The sequence below is a fragment of the Stegodyphus dumicola genome, chromosome 8 (assembly GCF_044657685.1).
Source record: "Stegodyphus dumicola isolate Sdum_Otavi_A_Nest chromosome 8, ASM4465768v1".
NCBI classification, from domain to species: Eukaryota; Metazoa; Arthropoda; class Arachnida; order Araneae; family Eresidae; genus Stegodyphus; species Stegodyphus dumicola.
In genome coordinates this window covers 69,010,635-69,032,119 of record NC_140775.1, presented here as the reverse complement: position 1 = coordinate 69,032,119, position 21,485 = coordinate 69,010,635, and the positions used below count along the sequence as shown (strand labels likewise).

Sequence of the window (21,485 nt, the reverse complement as noted above, 5' to 3'; positions counted from 1 at the left end):
TCCGCTATTAAAAAGATCATATACAGGCTCTTCTTTAATTGAAAGAAAATATATTCGTGCGGAGATCCACGTACTTGAAAATCTACTCGTTCATAACTGTCCTCAACTAAATATTCACCAGAAATACTATTTTTCGGCTTTAAAAGTAGCATTAATTTACTTGCTTTGTAATCGAAGTACCGTTTATAGTTTACGGGATGTCACGTAATTAATGCTTAGTTTTTGCATCATCTAAATGTAACGCGTGTTCACTCCAAATTGTTTTATTCAAATTTAATTTACTTTAACGCTGTAATAATTCTGGCTAAAACTTTATCTCCGATAGTATTAAGGAAACTGTAGTTTGGCCTAATAGACTGATCACTGCCATTACGCCATGTTTCTTTGAACTTCAATAAGAAGGCGAAGATCTAATTTCTTTAAAAATTTTATAACTCTGATTTAACATAATTATACTGTCTAAAATGTCATATCTAAACCATTTTAACTTGTATATATGCATTTTGTTTGCTTTTACTCAAAAAAATATTTAAATTAAGTTGTAGGGTTTTTATTTATTTTAACTAATATTTATTTTAAGTTTAAACAACTTTCCTGTCAAGCCTTACTTTCCCCCGGAACTGCCAATGCCAGAGTATGTAAATTTTAGTAGAACGCGCAAGGATTCAAATTATCAGCGGAAGTATTCTGTTAAATAGAAAGGAAACGAGTTCGAAGTGTGCTGTTCTTACTTCACGAGCGCGGAGGTAGTTAGCCAGAAATTGAAGAACCCCGCGTTACGGCCTGTGTGCTTGCCTAGGAGAATTGTTAATTGTTCAACGTGATATTCAAAGTTTGCTGAATTAGCAGCGGTATTGTAAAACGCGGTGAGGTTAGTTACTTTTACAGAGCCTCGTAGTTAGAGTCTTGTTATTATTTCTTTTCATGTTCTTATTTTTATTTTACTGCCGGGTCGGCGTAGTTTGTGAGCGTCAAGAGCACGCAATTGTAACTTCTTAAGTTGAATAAAAAGGGACTTAAACCCTCAGCAAGACTCTGTCTATTTTCCAGTTTCAACAGTCACCTCTTGGTTGCGTGCAAGTTGGAGGCGCGCAACTCTACATTGGCGCCCGAACACTTATCGAACTGAAATGGCCGAAAATCGGATGGAAGCCGCGGGACAACACCAAGAAATGGCAAGCCAATTGGAAGGTTTTGGATACCTGGTCCAGACTTTGAGAGCATCAATCAAGCCAAACGTCAATTTCGACGGAAAACATTCGGTGGCGATATTTCTAGAAGGCCTAGAAAATCACTTTCAGCTCTACCCTGTGCCTGAAAGACAAAAAGTTGCCATCGCCACATCTGCACTAAGAGGACAGGCCGCGCTATGGTGGAAGAATATAGGCAAATTTTTATTAGGGGAATTTGGAAGCCAGACATATACATTTGAAAATTTCAAAAAATCGTTAGTAAAGGCCATAGTGAAAGATCGAGCAAGGCTGGAAGCCGAACTATATAGTTTCTATCAACGGGATATAGAAGAGTTGACGGACTTTATTTTGCGAAAAATTAAGCTGACGGATATACTGTATGGAAAGAAACCCGACGCGGAGATTATTGAAATAATCTTACCAAGATTGTTACCCGCTGTTCAAGACTACTTCGAAATTAGAAACCCAATCACATTGCAGGAGCTCTTCGAATTGGCGGTGAAGTTTCAAAATCGCAGAATAGCAGAAAAAGCTAGAGGGGCAACGTATTCTCAATGTACCGAAAGAAATCTTCAAATGAGCAAACCAGAAATGCAAACCGCTCTTATGGGGGAAACAGCTATCAAGCTAACTCATCGAACCTCGAAGGTCAAGGCCCAAAAAGAAAATTCGAAAACAAATATCCGCGTACCCAGAAGGCAGAACTTGAAAGGAAACCTTTAAACGAGTAGAGGGGCCTGTGAAAGCGAGGGTACAGACCCGGAAGTTTTAAAAAAACACTCAAAAAGACATTTAAATACGGTCATCGTAAAAAACTCACATCTACCAATTATACAAGTCCTGGTTGGCGATGTACCAGTAGAAGCCCTCATCGATACAGGAGCAGAAGGAAATTTTATGAGCGAAACATTCTTCAAAAAGAATTTTTATAGGGTACGATTATTTAAAACCAAAAATACCGAAATTATAGCGGCGCAAGGAAAAACCTGTCACTGAATCGGGAAATTATCATTAAACATACAGGTAAAAGAGGAAATCCTCAAAGTATTAATTTTTGTAGTGAAGAATCTGCAAAATCCTCTTATTTTAGGTATGGAGTTTTTAAGGGCCGCGAGGGCCAAGCTGAATTTTCAAGACAGTTCTGTGGTGCTGGAGATGGACCAGAGGGTGGTGGAACCTGTGGAACAACCGCAAGTGGAACTTAGCCATCTGAATGACCATGAAAGTCAAGCCATCCAGCAAGTGGTGAGTAATTTTTCTAACTTGTTTTCAGAAAAGCCTGGTAGTTGTCAAATAGTTACGCATCAGATACAATTAAATGCCGAAAAACCTTGTAGGACTAAACCATACCGTTATGACAAACAAAAAGACGTAATCATCGAAGAACATATTCAGGAGATGTTAAAGAATAAAATAATAACGCCCATAAATAGTGAGTACGCGAGTCCAGTCGTACTATGTAGGAAAAAGAACGAGTTTCCTCCTTCGGATAAAAGGGCTTGGAGGTTTGCTATCGATTACAGAAAACTAAATAGTATTACTAAATTCCCAGTTTACCCTTTGCCGGTTATAGAGGAAATTATCAAAAAGATCAAATCTACAAGATACATGTCTACTTTGGACTTAACGTCTGGCTACTATCAAATAGCTATGAGACCCGAAGACATACATAAAACCGCGTTTATAACAAAATCGGGCACTTATGCATTTTTACGCATGCCCTTTGGGTTATGTGGGGCCCTATAAACATTCCAGAGGGCTATGGACATTCTTCTAAAGCCTGTCCTAGGAAAATCAACTTTAATCTATCTAGATGATATAATTATAACGAGTAGTACGTTGGAACAACACATTAAAGATCTAGAAGAAGTTTTTAAATTATTAAAAGAGGCCGGTCTTACAATTAACGCCTCAAAATGCAAGTTCGCAACTAAAGAACTTAAATATCTCGGTTATAAAATTTCGCAAAAGGGTATAGAAACGCAAGATTCAAAAATAAAAGCAATCAAGAATTTTCCACCGCCCAACACCGCCAAGAAACTTTCTTCTTTCCTTGGGTTATGTTCTTACTATCGGTCTTTCATAAAAGATTTCGCTAATATTGTTGAACCACTCTTAGTAATCAAAAGAAAGAGAAGTAAATTTACGTGGACAGCGGAAGCAAATACAGCATTTGAAAGATTAAAAGAAGCGCTCATCAATGCCCCTGTTTTAAAATTCCCGGAGGGGGACGAAAACCTGGAAATTGCAGCAGATGCGTCGGACTATGCGGTGGGTGCGATTCTTATGCAAAATAGCCAATCTCTGGCATTTTTTAGTAAAACGTTGAATCAGACACAAAGGAATTATACAGCTACAGAGAGAGAAACATTAGCCGGATTAATGGCTGTACATAAATTTCGAGTTTATTTCGGCAAAGCGCCAGTAAGTCTTTTCGGATCATGCGGATGTTGGCAGACTTTACTCGGGGAAAAACCTAACGCCCAGGTTAATAAGATGGGCTTTATAACTCCAAGAATATAATCTCAGAATAAAATATAAACCGGGTAAGGAAAACAATGTAGCTGACGCACTTTCTCGTATAAAACTGGACGATGAAGGAAATGAACTTAAATGCGCTGTGTTGACTTCAAAAATTTTAGATTCTAGAGATACGATTATCACTGAACTGAAAGCTGATCCGGAATTTGGAAATATCTATGCATATTTGAAAGACCCCGAAAGCTTTGAGCACACAGATATCGATGCGATAAGAAATAGAGCAGAAAACTATGAAATAATAGATAATTTATTATTTTATACGAAAACAACAAACGAAAATCTCGAGTAGAAACCAGTCATCCCAGCCTCGCTTCGATTAAGCATTTTGAAGGAATTACACCACGCGAAAACAGCGTGTCATTTAGGGGTCAGAAAGACTTTAAAAAGGGTACGCGAGGCGGTATGTTTCCCGTAATTCTACAAAATAGTAACTGCGTATGTCAGGTCCTGCAATCAATGTCAGTTAATAAATGATATTAATTACAGCCCGGCCGGGTACTTAAATAGCATTCGCGCTACATTTCCGAATGAAATTTTAGGCATAGATCTTCTAGGTCCCTCCCCCCAGAGCGAGTTAAATAAAAATCGTTTTCTTTTAGTAATAGTAGATCATTTTTCAAAATGGACAGAAATTGTTCCACTTAAACGCGCGTCAGCCAAAACAGTCGCAGATGCATTCTTACACAGATACATTTTAAAATACGGTGCACCGATAAAAGTCATTAGCGATAACGGAAAACAATTCATTAGTCAAATATTTGAAAACATATGCACTGGACTTGGCATACGCCATATCAAAATGGTTCCGTATAGACCACAGGCAAACATAGCAGAAAGAGTGAATAAAAACATAGTAAAAATAATTCGCAGTTACGTTAGCACACATCACAAGCGCTGGGATGGCTACATAAATGAATTAGCTTATGCTTTAAGAACGGCAAATCACGATACTACGGGAAAAACCCCAGCAGAATTTTTTTTAGGCAGAAAGTTAATTACGCCTTTAGATAAATTATTTATTCTTTGTGCAACAAAGAGAGCAGGAGTTTAAACAGAAAGATATGCAAAAACTTATTCATCAGGCGCTTAAAAGCTTGGATACGGCAAGAAATAAGCAAAAAGTGTATTACGATAGAAAACGCCGTGAAGCAGATTTTAAAGTTGAGGATAAAGTATTGAAGCGGAAATTTTCTTTATCAAGTGCCCCATCTGTAAAGCAAGTCCCGACCAGGTGAAAAAATACTATAATCCAAATGATTTTGAAATCCTTAAAAGTTTCTTACAGGACTCAAGTCTAAAAGAAGTAGAAGGTCCAGAAATAACAACTGTTCCACCACCCAAGAAGCAGAGAACTGAAGAGAGACCTAGCCCTTCTACAACCCAGACGACGGTACCAAAAAGAAAAAATGAAAACTTTCAAACTCCAGCATTTAAGAAAAACAAGAATGCAGATCCATCGCGTAAAGAAACCTTGGTAAAGAAGAAAACACCACCTACAACGTATCGCAGCAGAAATTATACATCAAGGAGAACGCTCCCAGGGCCAGAGAGTCAGGTGCAAGCAAGGCCGCCGTTCCGGAAACTGAAACGGCAGCAGGAGGAACGAAAATACCAGGAACAACAGAAGAAATTCGAGAAGGACTCCAGACCACAGGACGTCAAGACCAGCCGTCCAATGGAAAAACGAAAACGACAACAAACCGACGATTACTCCGCCAAGAGGCCAGCATGCAGAGGACGCAAAAGAAAAACTAATGTGGACGACACTCGGAGGTCAGTAAGGAGAAGATTGACGTCCATGAAACCTATAACATGGGAACAATTTTGCCAGAAAAGAATGACGGAGTTTCAATCATCGAAAACTCAAAGATAAGTTAAAATCTTCTATAATTTTTTTTTCTTTTGTTCCGAAATGTTATGCATAAGTACGAAGTTCTATGTTTTGACGAAAGTCAATATGTCTCGGTTGAGACTTAGTTTTGTTTTACTTTATTTAGCTAAGGCAAAAGTATTATTTTCTTTAAGTATAAAAGCTAAGAACAAGCATTTTCTGTTGGTCGAAAGACTAATTCTGTTATGTTAAAGCCAAAATTTGGCCGAAGATAAAAATAACTTCGTATTCTTGTATTAATAAGAATTTTAGTTTCAGTGCCGCCAGCTTGGCGAAGAATGAGTAAAGTAAAAATTTATTTTCTCTTATTCATTTTATGGTAAATTGTAAAAGTCATATGTATTAAAATTTTGTAAATGTACGTAAATACTTCAATGTTATGTAAGAGTAGAATTTAGTCTAGAAGCATAAAATTTTAGATGCTAAAAGTAAAATGCTGAAAAGCAATGAATTCAAAATTTAAGTATTAAACTGTAGATAAAATCATGCTTTAGAGCGAAAGCCTGCATGTCTAAAGATGAATGAGGGGGAATTTAGAATGAATGTGTTTTGCAGGGTTCTCCACCTACACTTGAATTTCTAAGAATGTTAAAGTAGCTCATCGAGTTGTAGAATGTCGAGTAAGGTGTGTCTATTTGGTCGTTGAATTCTAACAAATCATGGTGGTTAGGAGAAGTGTTGTAAGACTAAAACACGAATATTCCCGTTTGACACCATACATGGTGGAGAGCCAGGGTAAAGTTAAATTAATGCTTGAAAAATTGAATGAATGTGAATTAAGCAATAACTAAGGAAAACGAATCGTTTAAAAACAAAAATTTATTCAGTGTCAAGAAAGTGTAAATTATAATGTATTTAGAAAGATACTGATACTTATTCCTTCCAGATGCTGGAAGGAAAAGAACAAGATTGATTGATGAAGTCCAGGAAAAGTTGCTGTAAGAAGAGAGATTTATAAGTATCGACAGAAATTTAGTATACAATTTGTTACATAAGATTTTTTTTGTGTAATTGAGGCTCTTGAGAGTTAGTTCAGAATTATAGAAACTTACAACAGGTCGTTTGTAAGACCTGCTTCAAAGTTTTCCAAATTCTGGAAGCGGCAAATGTAGGGTTTATATTTATTTTAACTAACATTTATTTTAAGTTTAAACTATCTTTCCTGTCAAGCCTTACTTATTATTATTTCTTTTCAGGTTCTTATTTTTATTTTACCGCCGGGTCGGCGTAGTTTGTGATCGTCAAGAGCACGCAATTGTAACTTCTTAAGTTGAATAAAAAGGGACTTAAACCCTTAGCAAGACTCTGTCTATTTTCCAGTTTCAACAGTCACCTCTTGGTTGCGTGCAAGTTGGAGGCGGGCAACTCTACAAAGTACGCATGATTTTTTTATAAATTTCTTTTTAACCATATAGAAAGAAACCCAGTCGGTACACATGGCCTTCAAACGCAACGCCTAATCTCTGATTTTGTACGATCACCGTAAGAAATAAAAATTGTATAAATGTTTGATGTTAATACGAACTAATAACTTTAGCAACTGTTTAACTGTTACCTTTATTAATGAATTAGAAAATCGCATATCGCTTTCGAATGAAGTAAGTTTAAATGAAGTGCAGCAAAAGGAGCACAAGGTACTCATGTGGTGTCAGCATCAGACGTTTTATTTTTATTATTTGTTATTATTTATTACTGTTACATTGCAATAATACACATTTTGGTACTTTTAGGTTAAATTAAACTTTTCAGAAAGAGTTATTTTAGATCAGGGGTCGGCAACCTTTTTTCTCCGTAGGTCAAAATCAACCAAAATGCGAGTATTAAAGAGACGTTTGGGTCAGAGATATTTTCGTATTAAAACAGCACTTTAGTAAATAATAACATATATTTTATTAAGAACATAATTACAAACATAGTTGAATAAACTTTATTTATAAACTTTCTCTACGATATCAATGGCTCCCCTGATTTTGAACTTGTGACGTCAATTTAGTCTGGCTTATAGTTAGTCGAACACAAGCATCTGAATTTTTAATAGTTAACCTGCTCCTGTTTTTGCTTAAAATAAATTTCACTTGTGAAAATATTTGCTCACATTTATAAGTGGACCCGAATGTGAACAAAATGGCAAAGGCAATTTTTTTAACGATGAAAACCTCGTAGGAAGTGATGCACAACATGTTGATATCATGAGAAAATGATTATCCTCTGTATTTTCCAAATCGTTCCGCAATTTCTTGAATTTATCCGTCCATAATGTTGAACTTTTAAAATCAATCATTTCTAAACTAAAATTATCAATTCTTAGATATTCAAAATGCTGCAAATTTATAATATTTTCTTCTATTTCATCGGGCTTTATTATAAATCTAAACATTTCTCCATGTTTCTTAAGACTTTGAAACCGACTTTCCTATTCACTTTTAATGACCGAAATCCAAGTTTTGAGCATATTTATAATTGCGTTCATCGATATTTTCTATTCATGTTCCCTTTTTAACAAGGGAAAGAAATGAAATTTTTTAGTTTTTATGTCAGTTTCAAATAATATCAATTTTGAAGTAAAACTCTTCCATTCCTCATACATTTTCAAAATTGTGTGGTTATTTCCTTGGAGTCGTACGTTGAAATCATTATAATGGTTCATTATATCTATTAAGAACAAAAGTCTTAAAAACCATTGTTTATCATTGAGTTCGAGATCATCATCAAAACACTCTACAAATCTATTAAGAACTTTGCCCCGACTTAACCATCGTATTTCAGAATGTAATAACAAATCTCCTTATTTCGATTCAATTTCCTCCAAAAAAGCTTTAAAGCGCCTGTGTATTAATGCTGATCGCGCTATTATCATGTTTACGATCTTAACAACTTTTTCTATTACATCCTTATACTTATTCTTAAGTTGTTGTGTATAAGTTGCCTTTGCAAATAAATTTTCTTCATGTATGATACAATGAAACGATAAAAGTGAACGGCCAAGTTCATTTTCCATTAGTTTTAGAAATCCAACAGTTTTTCCTCTCATACTTGGAGCACCGTCAGTTGTTATGGAAAACAATTTACTTTTTAAATCCAATACTTGCCCATTTTTGAAATTTGTAAACTCTTGTGCTTGACGAATAATATCAGTGCCTTTGGTGGTGTCATTCATTGAAGCAAGAACGCATAGTTCTTCATTGACATTCGAGCTATTTATTGATGCAAATCTAATAATTATCGCAAGCCTACCAATACTATTTATGTCGGTACTTTCGTCAACTGCAATGCTAATTATGTCACAAGATAACAAATCATTTTTGACCTGTTCATCAATATTCTTGGCCTCAACGCGACGCTGGACTGTTCTAGCTGACAATGGCATTTCTTTGATTCTCTCAATTATTTGTTTTTTATTTGCGAAGTCATTAAATAAGTGTTCGGAACAATTTATGAATGCGTTTTTCAAAAACTCGCCGTCTGTAAATGATTTTCCGTTGGTACCAATGCTAAGAGCTGCAACAAAGCTGGCAGACGTAGCGTGACTCTTGCTGGTAACAAAACTCTTTAAGAATTTATTTTGTTTTCCAAAATTTAATACACGTTTAGCAATGCATTCAGATTTATCTTCATTTGCCATTTCACTCACATCCTAATGTTTTGAAGAAAAGTGTCGCTCAATATTATAAGTCCTGGCGGTAATTATATCTGTACATAAAGTACATATCAATTTGTCACCATTTTCGATACACCCATACTTTTCTGTCCACACATCTTGAAATAATCTCTTTTTTGCTTTTTGTTTGTTCATGGTAATTTTTTTAAATAATAATATTTATTTCACTAGGTCACTAGGTCAATATTATTGTGCTACTGTACTACACGTGCTATAACTATAACTAACATACAACTGAGATAACGATGCGCGCGTCCAGGAATGGTACAATTTGTTCAGACAATGTCGCTGCATTCCGCATACTATCGGCCGATTCCATATCCAGTCAGGCGGGGGGTGGGGCTTTAACTGATATTTTTATATGTTATACTGGATTCAAATTTGGTACGTTCATAACTTTGCGACAAAAATTTTTTGGGAAAAAGAAAAAAAATGTTTGTTTATCTTATATTTTCGGAGCTAACGTGGGTCACATGAAATTACCAAATGGGTCACTCGGTGACCCACGGGTCATAGGTTGCCGACCTCTGTTTTAGATCAACTTATAAATTACCGATATTCCCCAATAAGATTTAGTTAAACGTTTTTGTTGACTTAGTAGATCGTACGATGTAAATAATTTAGCAAGCAATGAGTAAGTATTGTCAGAAAATTAAAACATATTTTGCGATACGAGACAATTTATATGACTTCGAAATGAATGAAATAATTTCTTTGCAGAAAAATGATTCATCAATTTCAAAATCAAAGATATTCTCTAAAGAATGTGTCAAATTATTATGTTAAATTTTTACTCTAAAAACTGCTTTTGAAAATCTGAAGGAGATAATATTATTTAGGGGAAGGTAGCCTAATTTGGACCGCAGCCTAATTTGGACCGCTATGATACAGAAAGACTGATGATATCTGCGAGATTTGAGATAGGTATTTTGTTATACGTAGATGTAGAAGAGGTTAATGCAATTGTGTTTGTAAAGAAATGCCTCGTGGTTACATTGAGAGAAGCGTTATTCGTTCGGCTAAGAAGAAAATCTGTTATTTCGACATAAGTGTGAAAGCAGTTAATTCGTCTAAACGTAAGTAATTATATGTCTTATTATACCATCACAAAACTTGCTTATTTATCTACAATTTGCAATTATAATTTTGCGAGGTTATGTTAGTTTGACGTTTCTGTTCAATATCAAGCATTAAATATTCAAGTTTTAAATATTCAAGTTGGACCGAAAACAGTTGCCGAAATTGAACTGGTCCAATTTCGGCAACGACATTTTTTTTTATGGATAAATTATAATTAACCCTGGAATGCTCGAAAAACTTACGGGAATGGCAACCATTCATCTCCGAGACGAAGTATGCGTAAGCGTGCTTAAAACTTATTTTAAAAGCTAATTGCAGAAATATTTCCACAAGAAGAAAAGTTCTTATCTGTAGTAGCCAAAGTCTGTAGTAGCAAAAATCAGTTCACCAAAGTTTAACAAAATGCAGAAACATAAAAAAGAAACTGGTGATTCATGGTTTTGTATATTATGTGAAGAAACCAAGGAAGAAGAAATGATACAATGCATGAAATGCCACGCTTGGATACATACTCGATGTGCTGGAGTCAGTGCTGCAATTAAAAGCTTCTTTTGTTGCAACTGCCGTTAAGAAAGCTCATGGTCCAATTTAGGAAACTAGCGGTCCAAATAAGGAAACCGGTTTCCTAAATTGAACCGATGAGACGATTTTTTTAAATTCATTTTTCACCGTTATAAATATCTTTTAAAGTTTAATAAATGGTTCTATTTTGAAGGTACACTTAGTAAGTTTATTTTCTACTACTTAATTTTTATTGACACTTCTTCCGTCCTTCTATATAGTGAAAAATACAAAATTGGTTCAAATTAGGCTACTCTCCTCTATAGGATATACAGATTAAAGACTTTCACACTAGCAAAATTAAGTCACGAGTATTTATTATTCTGAAGGTATTGTTAAAGGGTTATAATTATCTCAGATAGTTTTAGTGTAATACAAAAAACGGTTATGATTGTCTCAGGCTGTCAACGTTATAACAAAAAACACGCATTTCACTCTCATCGATCTCGTTTCGTGTTATTTCAAACGTGTTCTGTGTAACCTTAAACAATTATTTTACCCATGTAGGACTTCAATAGTTATAGGTTTCTGATCTTGATAGGGAAGCCAATGTTTCTAACACAACCTACAAGAAAAGAGTTTAATCGGATTAATTTTGATGACCGATTAGACTACATCAAAATATGAGACTTCCTAGGAGTCATTTGAGAAACTCAGTAATGCAAGGTTTCTTCCATTTTTTGTTTAACAGCAGTATAGATTTTAATATTTCCGCAAGCCACGGTACGCACACAAACCTTCTCATAGATGTCAACATCACTATCGAGCTCTTCTGCAGTTAATAGCTGACATATGTGGGTGCGTATATCAGTTCTTACTCGCTTGTGAGAAAATCTCTGGAAGATTTTTCTTAACGATGGCACAAACCAGAAGGATAGGTAATAAATATTTTCTAGTATAATACCATTACTTCATAGCTATTTCTTCAAAACAATCTTTAGAATTTTATTTAGGAATTGTTACATATCTCATCAAAGATTCTTGCCAATTTTCTCTACTTCCAACTGAAGAATTTTTTTACATTGATGATTTCGATATTACTGATTGAAAGACTTTTAACAATTAATTTTCAATGTCAGCCAGAGAGAGAAGGGGGAGACGGGAATTTCAAAACTTGTGATGTTGCGTGGCCCCAACTTGCCCACAACAGTAGTAGTGACTGCTATGAACTGGAAATTACACAAACTCTTAAGAAGGGTTTAACTCCCTTTTTATTCCACTTTAGAAGTTACAGATGCGTTCACTTGACGCTCACAAACTACGACGACCCGGAGGTTAAATAAAAATGGAAAAGTACAACTAAAAATAAATAACAAGTCACTACCTACGAGGCTCTATAAACGTGACTAACTTAACCGCGTTCTAAGATACAGCTGATATTTGAGCAAACTTTTTGAATAAGAAGTTGAAAGATTCAACTAACTGCCGAAGTAGGCACACAGGCCGAAACGCGCGGTTCTTAAACTTCTACCAAGCAACCTTCACGCTCGTGAATCAAGAAGCACACCTACAAACTCGTTTCCTTATTTAACTCAAATTACTTCTGCTAAAAAATTTGAATACTCTGCGCGTTCTACTAAAATTTACATACTCTGGCACTGGCAATTCCAGAGGAATGTAAAGGCTTGGCAGGAAAGATAGCTTAAACTTAAAATAAATGTTAGTTAAAATAAATATAAACCCTACATTTGCCGCTGCCAGAATTTGGTAAACTTGGAAGCAGGTCCTAGAAACGACCTGTTGAAAACGTTTCCACATTCTGAACTAAAATTCAATGCCCGTTTACATAAAACAAACTGTTTTCTCAAAAATTAGAATAAATTTCTGTAGATACATAATTTTACCATCTCTTCTTACAGGAACCTTTCCTGGTCTTCAGCAATCAATCTTTTCTCTTCCTTCCAGCATCTGGAAGGAATAAGTATCAGTATCTTCTAAACACATTATGATTTACACTTTATTAACACTGGATAAAGTTTCGTTTTTGATCGTTTTATTTTCCTTAATTACTGCTTAATTCGCATTCATTCAAGTATTCAAACATGAATTTAACTTTACCCTGGTTCTCCACCATGTGTGGTGTCAAACGGGAATATTCGTGTTTTAGTATTGCAACACTTCCCCTAACCACAATGATTTGTTAGAATACAACGACCAAATAGACACACCTTAATCGACATACTGAAACTCGATGAGCTATGTTTAACATTCTTAAAATTCAAGTGTAGGTGGAGAACCCTACAAAACACATTCATTCTAAATTCCCCCTCATTCATCTTTAGACATGCAGGCTTTCGCTCTAAAGCATGATTTTATCTACAGTTTAATACTTAAATTTGAATTCATTTCTTTCGAGTATTTACTTTTAGCATCTAAAATTTTATGCTTCTAGACTAAATTCTACTTTTACGTAACTTTTAAGTATTTGCGTATATTTATAAGATTCTAATACATATGATTTTTACAATTTACCATACAATGAATAAGATAAAAGAAATTTTTACTTCATGCATTCTTCGCAGCTGGTGGCATTGAAGAATACGAAGTTATTTTACTTTCGGCCAAATTTTGGCTTTAACACAACAGAATTAGTCTTTCGACCAACAGGAACTGCTTGCTCTTAGATTTTATACTTAAAGAAAATAATACTTTTGCCTTAGCTAAATAAAGTAAAACAAAACTAAGTCTCAACCGAGACAAATTGACTTCCGTCAAAGCATAGAACTTCGTATTTACGCATAACATTTCGGAACAAAAGAAAAAATTTATAGAAGATTTTAACTTATCTTTGAGTTTTCGATGATTGGAACTCCGACATCCTCTTCTGGCAGAACTGATCCCACGTTATGGAATTCATACAAGTCAATCTTCCCTTTGAGTTCTTCGAGTTTCGCCCATGGGGATTTTTCTTTTTCGCCCTCTATACGCCGGCCTCTTGGAGTGGTAGTCTTCGGGTTCCTGTCTTTTCCGTTTTGCCCCTGGACGGCTGGTCTTGGCGGCCTCCGGTCTGGAATATTGCTTGAATTTCTTCTGTTGGTGGTGGTCTTTTCGTTCCTCCTTCTGTCTTTTTGTTCTCGTGAAGGGCGGCCTTGTTTGCTCCTGACTATCTGGCCCTGGAAGTGGTTTCCTCGACGCAGAATTTATACTGCGGGATGTTGTAACTGGTCTTTTCCTATTTACCAAAGATTCTTTACGCGGCGGCGTTGATTTCTTGTATTTCTTGAATGCTGGAGTCTGAACATTTTCCTTTCTTCTTTGCGGGACAGTAGCATGACTTGTAGAAGGGCTAGGTTCCTCTTTTGTTCTCTGCTTCTTGGGTGGTGGAGCGGGTGGCGTTACTTCTGGACCTTCCACTTCTTTTGCGCTTGAGTTCTGCAAGAAACTTTTAAGGATTTCAAAATCATTTTGATTATAATATTTTTTCACCTGGTCGGGACTTGCTTTACAGATTTCCCCTCTCTCGTTCTTAAGGTACAATACGACTCCCTTGATTTCCTGAATTACATAGGGGCCTTCAAATTTTGGAGCCAACTTTGCAGTAAAATTGTCTGAGGCACTTGATAAAGAAAATTTCCGCTTTAACACTTTATCCCCAACTTTAAAATCTGCTTCACGGCGTTTTCGATCATAGTACAGTTCCTGTCTATTTCTTGCCGTATCCGAACTTTTAACCGCCTGGTCAATGAGTTTCTGTACATCTTTTTGTTTGAATTCTTGCTCTCTTTGTTGCACAAAGAATAATTTATCTAGTGGCGTAATTAACTTCTGTCCTAAAAATAATTCTGCTGAAGTTTTTCCTGTAGAATCATGATTTGCTGTTCTTAAAGCATAAGCTAACTCATTTATGTAGCCATCCCAGCGCTTGTGATGTGTGCTAACATAACTTCGAATTATTTTTACAATATTTTTATTAACTCTTTCTGCGATGGTTGCCTGTGGTCTATACGGAAGCATTTTGATATGGCGTATGCCAAGTCCAGTGCAAATGTTTTCAAATATTTGGCTAACGAATTGTTTACCGTTATCGCTAATGACTTTTATCGGTGCACCGTATTTTAAAATGTATCTGTGTAAGAATGTTTCTGCGACTGTTTTGGCTGACGCGCGTTTAAGTGGAACAATTTCTGTCCATTTTGAAAAATGATCTACAATTATTAAAAGAAAACGATTTTTATTTAACTCACTCTGGGGGAAAGGACCAAGAAGATCTATGCCTAAAATTTCATTCGGAAATGTAGCGCGAATGCTATTTAAGTACCCGGCCGGCCTGTAATTAATATCATTTATTAACTGACATTGATTGCAGGACCTGACATACGCAGTTACTATTTTGTATAATTGCGGGAAATATACCGCCTCGCGTACCTTTTTTAAAGTCTTTCTGACCCCTAAATGACCCGCTGTTTTCGCGTCGTGTAATTCCTTCAAAATGCTTAATCGAAGCGAGGCTGGGATGACTGGTTCATATTCGAAATTTTCGTTTGTTGTTTTCGTATAAAATAATAAATTATCTATTATTTCATAGTTTTCTGCTCTACTTCTTATCGCATCGATATCTGTGTGTTCAAAGCTTTCGGGGTCTTTCAAATACGCATAGATACTTCCAAACTCAGGATCAGCTTTCAATTCAGCAATAATTGTTTCTCTAGAATCTAAAATTTTGAAGTCAACACAGCCCACCTTATTAACCAGGGCGTTAGGTTTTTTCCCGAGTAAAGTCTACCAACAGCCGCATGATCCGAAAAGACTGTTACTGGCGCTTTGCCGAAATAAACTCGAAATTTGTGTACAGCTGTGGAATCTAATACGGCTAATGTTTCTCTCTCTGTAGCTGTATAATTCCTTTGCGTAGAGTTTAAAGTTTTACTAAAAAATGCCAAAGGATGGCCATTTTGCATGAGAACCGCACCTACGGCATAGTCCGACGCATCTGCTGCAATTTCCAGGTTTTCGTCCCCTTCCGGGAATTTCAAAACAGGGGCATTGATGAGTGCTTCTTTTAACCTTTCAAATGCAGTATTTGCTTCTGCTGTCACGTAAATTTACTTTTCTTTCTTTTAATTACTAACAACGGTTTAACAATGTTCGCAAAATCTTTTATGAACGACCGATAATAAGAACATAACCCAAGGAAAGAAGAAAGTTTCTTGGCGGTGTTGGGAGGCGGGAAATTCTTGATGGCTTTTATTTTTGAATCCTGAGTTTCTATACCCTTTTGCGAAATTTTATAACCCAGATATTTAAGTTCTTTAGTCGCGAACTTGCATTTAGATGCGTTAGTTATAAGACCGGCCTCTTTTAATAATTTAGAAACCTCTTCTAAATCTTTAATATGTTGTTCCAACGTACTACTCGTTATAATTATATCATCTAGATAGATTAAAGTCGATTTTCCTAGGACAGGCTTTAGAAGAATGTCCATAGCTCTCTGGAACGTTGACGGGGCCCCACACAACCCAAAGGGCATGCGTAAAAATGCATAAGTGCCCTATTTTGTGATAAACGCTGTTTTATGTATGTCTTCGGGTCTCATAGATATTTGATAGTAGCCAGACGTTAAGTCCAACGTAGTCATGTATCTCGTAGACTTAATCTTTCTAATAAGTTCCTCTTTAACCGGCAAAGGGTAAACTGGAAACTTAGTAACTCTATTAAACTTTCTAGCTTTCTGTAATCGATAGAAAACCTCCAAGCCCTTTTATCCGAAGGAGGGAACTCATTCTTTTTCCTACATAGTACGACTGGACTCGCGTACTCACTATTTATGGGCGTTATTATTTTATTCTTTAACATCTCCTGAATATGTTCTTCGATGATTACGTCTTTTTGTTTGTCATAGCGATAAGGTTTAGTCCTACAAGGTTTTTCGGCATTTAATTGAATCTTATGCGTTACTATTTGGCAGTTTCCTGGTTTTTCTGAAAACAAATGAGAAAAATTACTCACCACTTGCTGTATTGCTTTACTTTCATGGTCATTCAGATGGCTAAGGTCCACTTGCGGTTGTTCCACAGGTTCCACCACCCTCTGGTCCATCTCCAGCACCACAGAACTGTCTTGAAAATTCAGCTTGGCCCTCGCGGCCCTTAAAAACTCCATACCTAAAATAAGAGGATTTTGCAGATTCTTCACTACAAAAATTAATACTTTGAGGATTTCCTCTTTTACCTGTATGTTTAATGATAATTTCCCGATTCAGTGACAGGTTTTTCCTTGCGCCGCTATAATTTCGGTATTTTTGGTTTTAAATAATCGTACCCTATAAAAATTCTTTTTGAAGAATGTTTCGCTCATAAAATTTCCTTCTGCTCCTGTATCGATGAGGGCTTCTACTGGTACATCGCCAACCAGGACTTGTATAATTGGTAGATGTGAGTTTTTTACGATGACCGTATTTAAATGTCTTTTTGAGTGTTTTTTTAAAACTTCCGGGTCTGTACCCTCGCTTTCACAGGCCCCTCTACTCGTTTAAAGGTTTCCTTTCAAGTTCTGCCTTCTGGGTACGCGGATATTTGTTTTCGAATTTTCTTTTTGGGCCTTGACCTTCGAGGTTCGATGAGTTAGCTTGATAGCTGTTTCCCCCATAAGAGCGGTTTGCATTTCTGGTTTGCTCATTTGAAGATTTCTTTCGGTACATTGAGAATACGTTGCCCCTCTAGCTTTTTCCGCTATTCTGCGATTTTGAAACTTCACCGCCAATTCGAAGAGCTCCTGCAATGTGATTGGGTTTCTAATTTCGAAGTAGTCTTGAACAGCGGGTAACAATCTTGGTAAGATTATTTCAATAATCTTCTAAAAATTCAGTTTGGCCTTCGCGGCCTTTAAAAACTCCATGCCTAAAATAACTGGACTTTGCAAATTTTTTACCACAAAAATTAATACTTTAAGGCTTTCATCTTTAACCTGTATTTGTAATGATAATTTCCCAATACATTGACAAGTTTTTCCTTGCGCTGCTATGATTTCTGTGTCTTTATTTTTAAATAATCGTAACCTATTAAAATTCTTCTTAAAAAATGTATCACTCATAAAGTTACCTTCTGCCCCTGTATCGATGAGGGCTTCTACTAGTACATCGCCAACCAGGACTTGTATAATCGGAAATTGTGAGTTCTTTACCACGACCGTAGTTAGGTATCTTCTTGAGGGTTTTTTCGAAACTTCCGGGGTCTGGACCCTCGCTTTTACAGGCCTCTCTACTCGTTTAAGGCTTTCCTTTCAACTTCAGTCTTCTGGGTACGCGGACGGTTGTTTTCAAATTTCCTTTTTGGGCCTTGACCTTCGAGCTTCGATGAGTTAGCTTGATAGCTCTTTCCCCCATAAGAGCGATTTGTGTTTCTGGTCCGTTCATTTGAGAATTCCCTTCGGAGACCTTGAGAATACGATGCCCCTCTAGATTTTTCCGCTATTCCGCGATTTTGGAACTTGACCGCCAACTCGAAGAATTCCTGCAAGGTGCTTGGGTTTCGAATTTCGACGTAATCTTGGACAGCAGGTAGCAATCTTGGTAAGATTATTTCAATAATCTCCGCGTCGGGTTTCTTCCCATACAGCATATCCGTCAGCTTAATTTTTCGCAGAATAAACCACGTCAACTCTTCTATATTTCGTTGATAACAACTATATAGCTCGGCTTCTAGCTTTGCTCGGTCTTTCACTATGGGGAAAGCCTTTAATAATGATCTTTTGAAATTTTCAAAGGTATATGTTTGGCCTCCGAATTCACCTAATAAAAATTTGCCTATATTCTTCCACCATAGTGAGGCCTGTCCTCTTAGGGCAGATGTGGCAATGGCAACTTTTTGTCTTTCAGGCACAGTGTATAGCTGGAAATGATTTTCTAGGCCTTCTAAAAGTATCGCCACCGATTTTTTTCCGTCGAAATTGACATTTGGCTTGATCGATGCTCTCATCGTCTGGACCAGGTATCCAAATCCTTCTAATTGTTTCGCCATTTCTTGTTGTTGGACTTGTACAGGAGCTTTCATCCAGTTTTCGGCCATTTCAGTTCGAAAATTGTTCGGGCGCCAATGTGATGTTGCGTGGCCCCCAACTTGCCCGCAACAGTAGTAGTGACTGCTATGAACTGGAAATTACACAAACTCTTAAGAAGGGTTTAACTCCCTTTTTATTCCACTTTAGAAGTTACAGATGCGTTCACTTGACGCTCACAAACTACGACGACCCGGTGGTTAAATAAAAATAGAAAAGTACAACTAAAAATAAATAACAGTATGAATAAATAACAAGTCACTACCTACGAGGCTCTATAAAAGTGACTAACTTAACCGCGTTCTAAGATACAGCTGAGATTTCAGCAAACTTTCTGAATAAGAAGTTGAAAGATTCAACTAACTGCCGAAGTAGGCACACAGGCCGAAACGCACGGTTCTTAAACTTCTACCAAGCAACCTTCACGCTCGTGAATCAAGAAGCACACCTACAAACTCGTTTCCTTTCTATTTAACTCAAATTACTTCTGCTAAAAAATTTGAATACTCTGTGCGTTCTACTAAAATTTACATACTCTGGCATTGGCAATTCCAGGGGAAAGTAAAGGCTTGACAGGAAAGATAGCTTAAACTTAAAATAGATGTTAGTTAAAATAAATATAAACCCTACAAACTAACGTAAGGAAACTATGCAAAATGTCAGGGTGCTTATATGGTATTATTAAAAATATGCATATGCCTTAATAGCTTATAAACGTATTTAGAAAAATGTATAAAAGTAGCCTTATCTGGCTGATACGTACTCCCTATTCAGAGCCAGGCATTCTACTCCAGGATCCATGGCAATTACGTTCGCGGTGCGACGATCTTCCCTAAGATAAAGGAAAATAAAATACATTACATATGCTGAAGCATAGAGATACCGAAACTAAAAGCAAATAATAAAGAAAAAATTGGGGAAAGGGGAAAAAACAGATTTTTCATCCAGCGGTACATAATAAGAAAGTCTTTTCCAAAGTGTGAGTCGCGAAAGATTTTATTGTTTTATTGTATGATTAAGTCTATTTAACGTATACGTATAACATTTATTTATTTATTATCATTTCATTATCACATTACTTTAGTTTAAAAATTATTTTTTCCTCTTCTTCCTTTTTTATGAGTAACCAATATGCACATATAGACAAAAAAAGGCCTGGTTAAAAAAATTAGAAATTCTAGTTTAAATCTTTAGAATGAATATTTATCTTCGTTCTGAAATGATAATTTTGGGTCTTAAATTTATTTTATTTTCAGCTGATTAGATGTAGCTTCCATTATGCGTGCTTCTATTCTATTATTTATAAATCAATTAATTTCCACTTCTAAATTGCAGATTAATGTAATAATAAAGAAGATGGTGCTGCAGATACTACACATTGGACAGTAGCTAAAAAGTCGCAGTTTCTTAAAATTTAATGTTACTGCTTATTGAAAACTATATTTAAGTGCTAAATGTTGTGTATTAACAATAAGCGGTGAATAAAGCTTTCCGCGCATTTTTTCAGGTGAATTTTAATTTAGTCTTTTTCAAAGTTGGTTTGATGAGAGTCTGAGCTAGCTGAATACCCTCTAGAGCTAAAATTTAGAGCATTTTAACCTGTGAATAGGTAATTTCTAGAATCTGTAATTAGCTTATTATACGATAGTCTAGCTCGGGGTCTCTCAACCTTTATTGCCCATGTACCCTTTTCACCACTGCTAGAAGCTCATTACTACCCTCTTTTCGAAAACTTAAGAAAAAATATTTATGCATTTATTTAGATCTGGATTATTTTAATATGCTTTATTACTAAATAACAAAAAAGTATAGGAAATGTTGATAAATACCAGAATTCAAATAAAAGTACTTTTCATAAACTAAAACTAAATACTGAACAGCTAAATGAACATTTGATCACATCCCCCTGAAATTATGAAATTCCCACTTAAAGGATTTTCCCTTGGTTCAGAATCTCTGGTCTTCAGATAACAGTTTAGTTTGTAATTATCTTTTCACTATTTGTGTAACCGACAGGAGTTGGATCTCAGATAAAAGTTTGGTTATTATTTAACCTTTTCTGTGAGGTTACTTTGAATGTATAAAATAAGTTATAAGGTATTTTCTCCCTCCTTTCTGTGTGCTTTCGGGGTGTAAATTGAAGCACATCCGACGGCTAAGCGAAAGGTCTGGACTTCGAATCCCGGCGAGGGCACTGCGACAGGCTTTTATTGGTGAAAACCCGTGTTAGCTATCTTAAAAAGTGACTTTTTAAGCAGAGGATAAGACGCGAAAAGTTGAATCGGTACTAAGTCTACAGTGTCCACTAACTAAAAAATATTATATGGAAATTTTATGGGCTGAATGAATTAATTTTTGTGTTAAGTGTTAACGCTAACTACTTGATACTCTCGACAATTCGTCTTGCCGAAATCCATGCATTAACGGTATAGATACAAAGTGCACACTTACGTGTAAAAACCGAAAAAATAAACTGCGGAACTTTAATTTAGCGGGAACAGTTTCTGGATTGCATGTTTAGGTTACCATCTTCAGTTGGTAACTCGACTCGGATGGAAAGAAAAGTCAC

The 21,485-nt window shown here is 36.0% G+C and overlaps 1 protein-coding gene across 5 annotated transcripts in view; it reads right to left on the bottom strand.

The window, feature by feature from the left end:
• Positions 1-21,485, bottom strand: part of LOC118201394 (cGMP-dependent protein kinase, isozyme 1-like) — a 259,174-nt gene that overhangs the window by 134,316 nt on the left and 103,373 nt on the right. For all 5 annotated transcript variants that reach the window (XM_085821964.1, XM_085821965.1, XM_085821966.1 and 2 more), the window contains one exon: positions 19,680-19,748. In XM_085821964.1, coding sequence (XP_085678090.1) covers positions 19,680-19,748 — 69 coding nt within the window. The remainder of the gene's footprint in view (positions 1-19,679; positions 19,749-21,485) is intronic.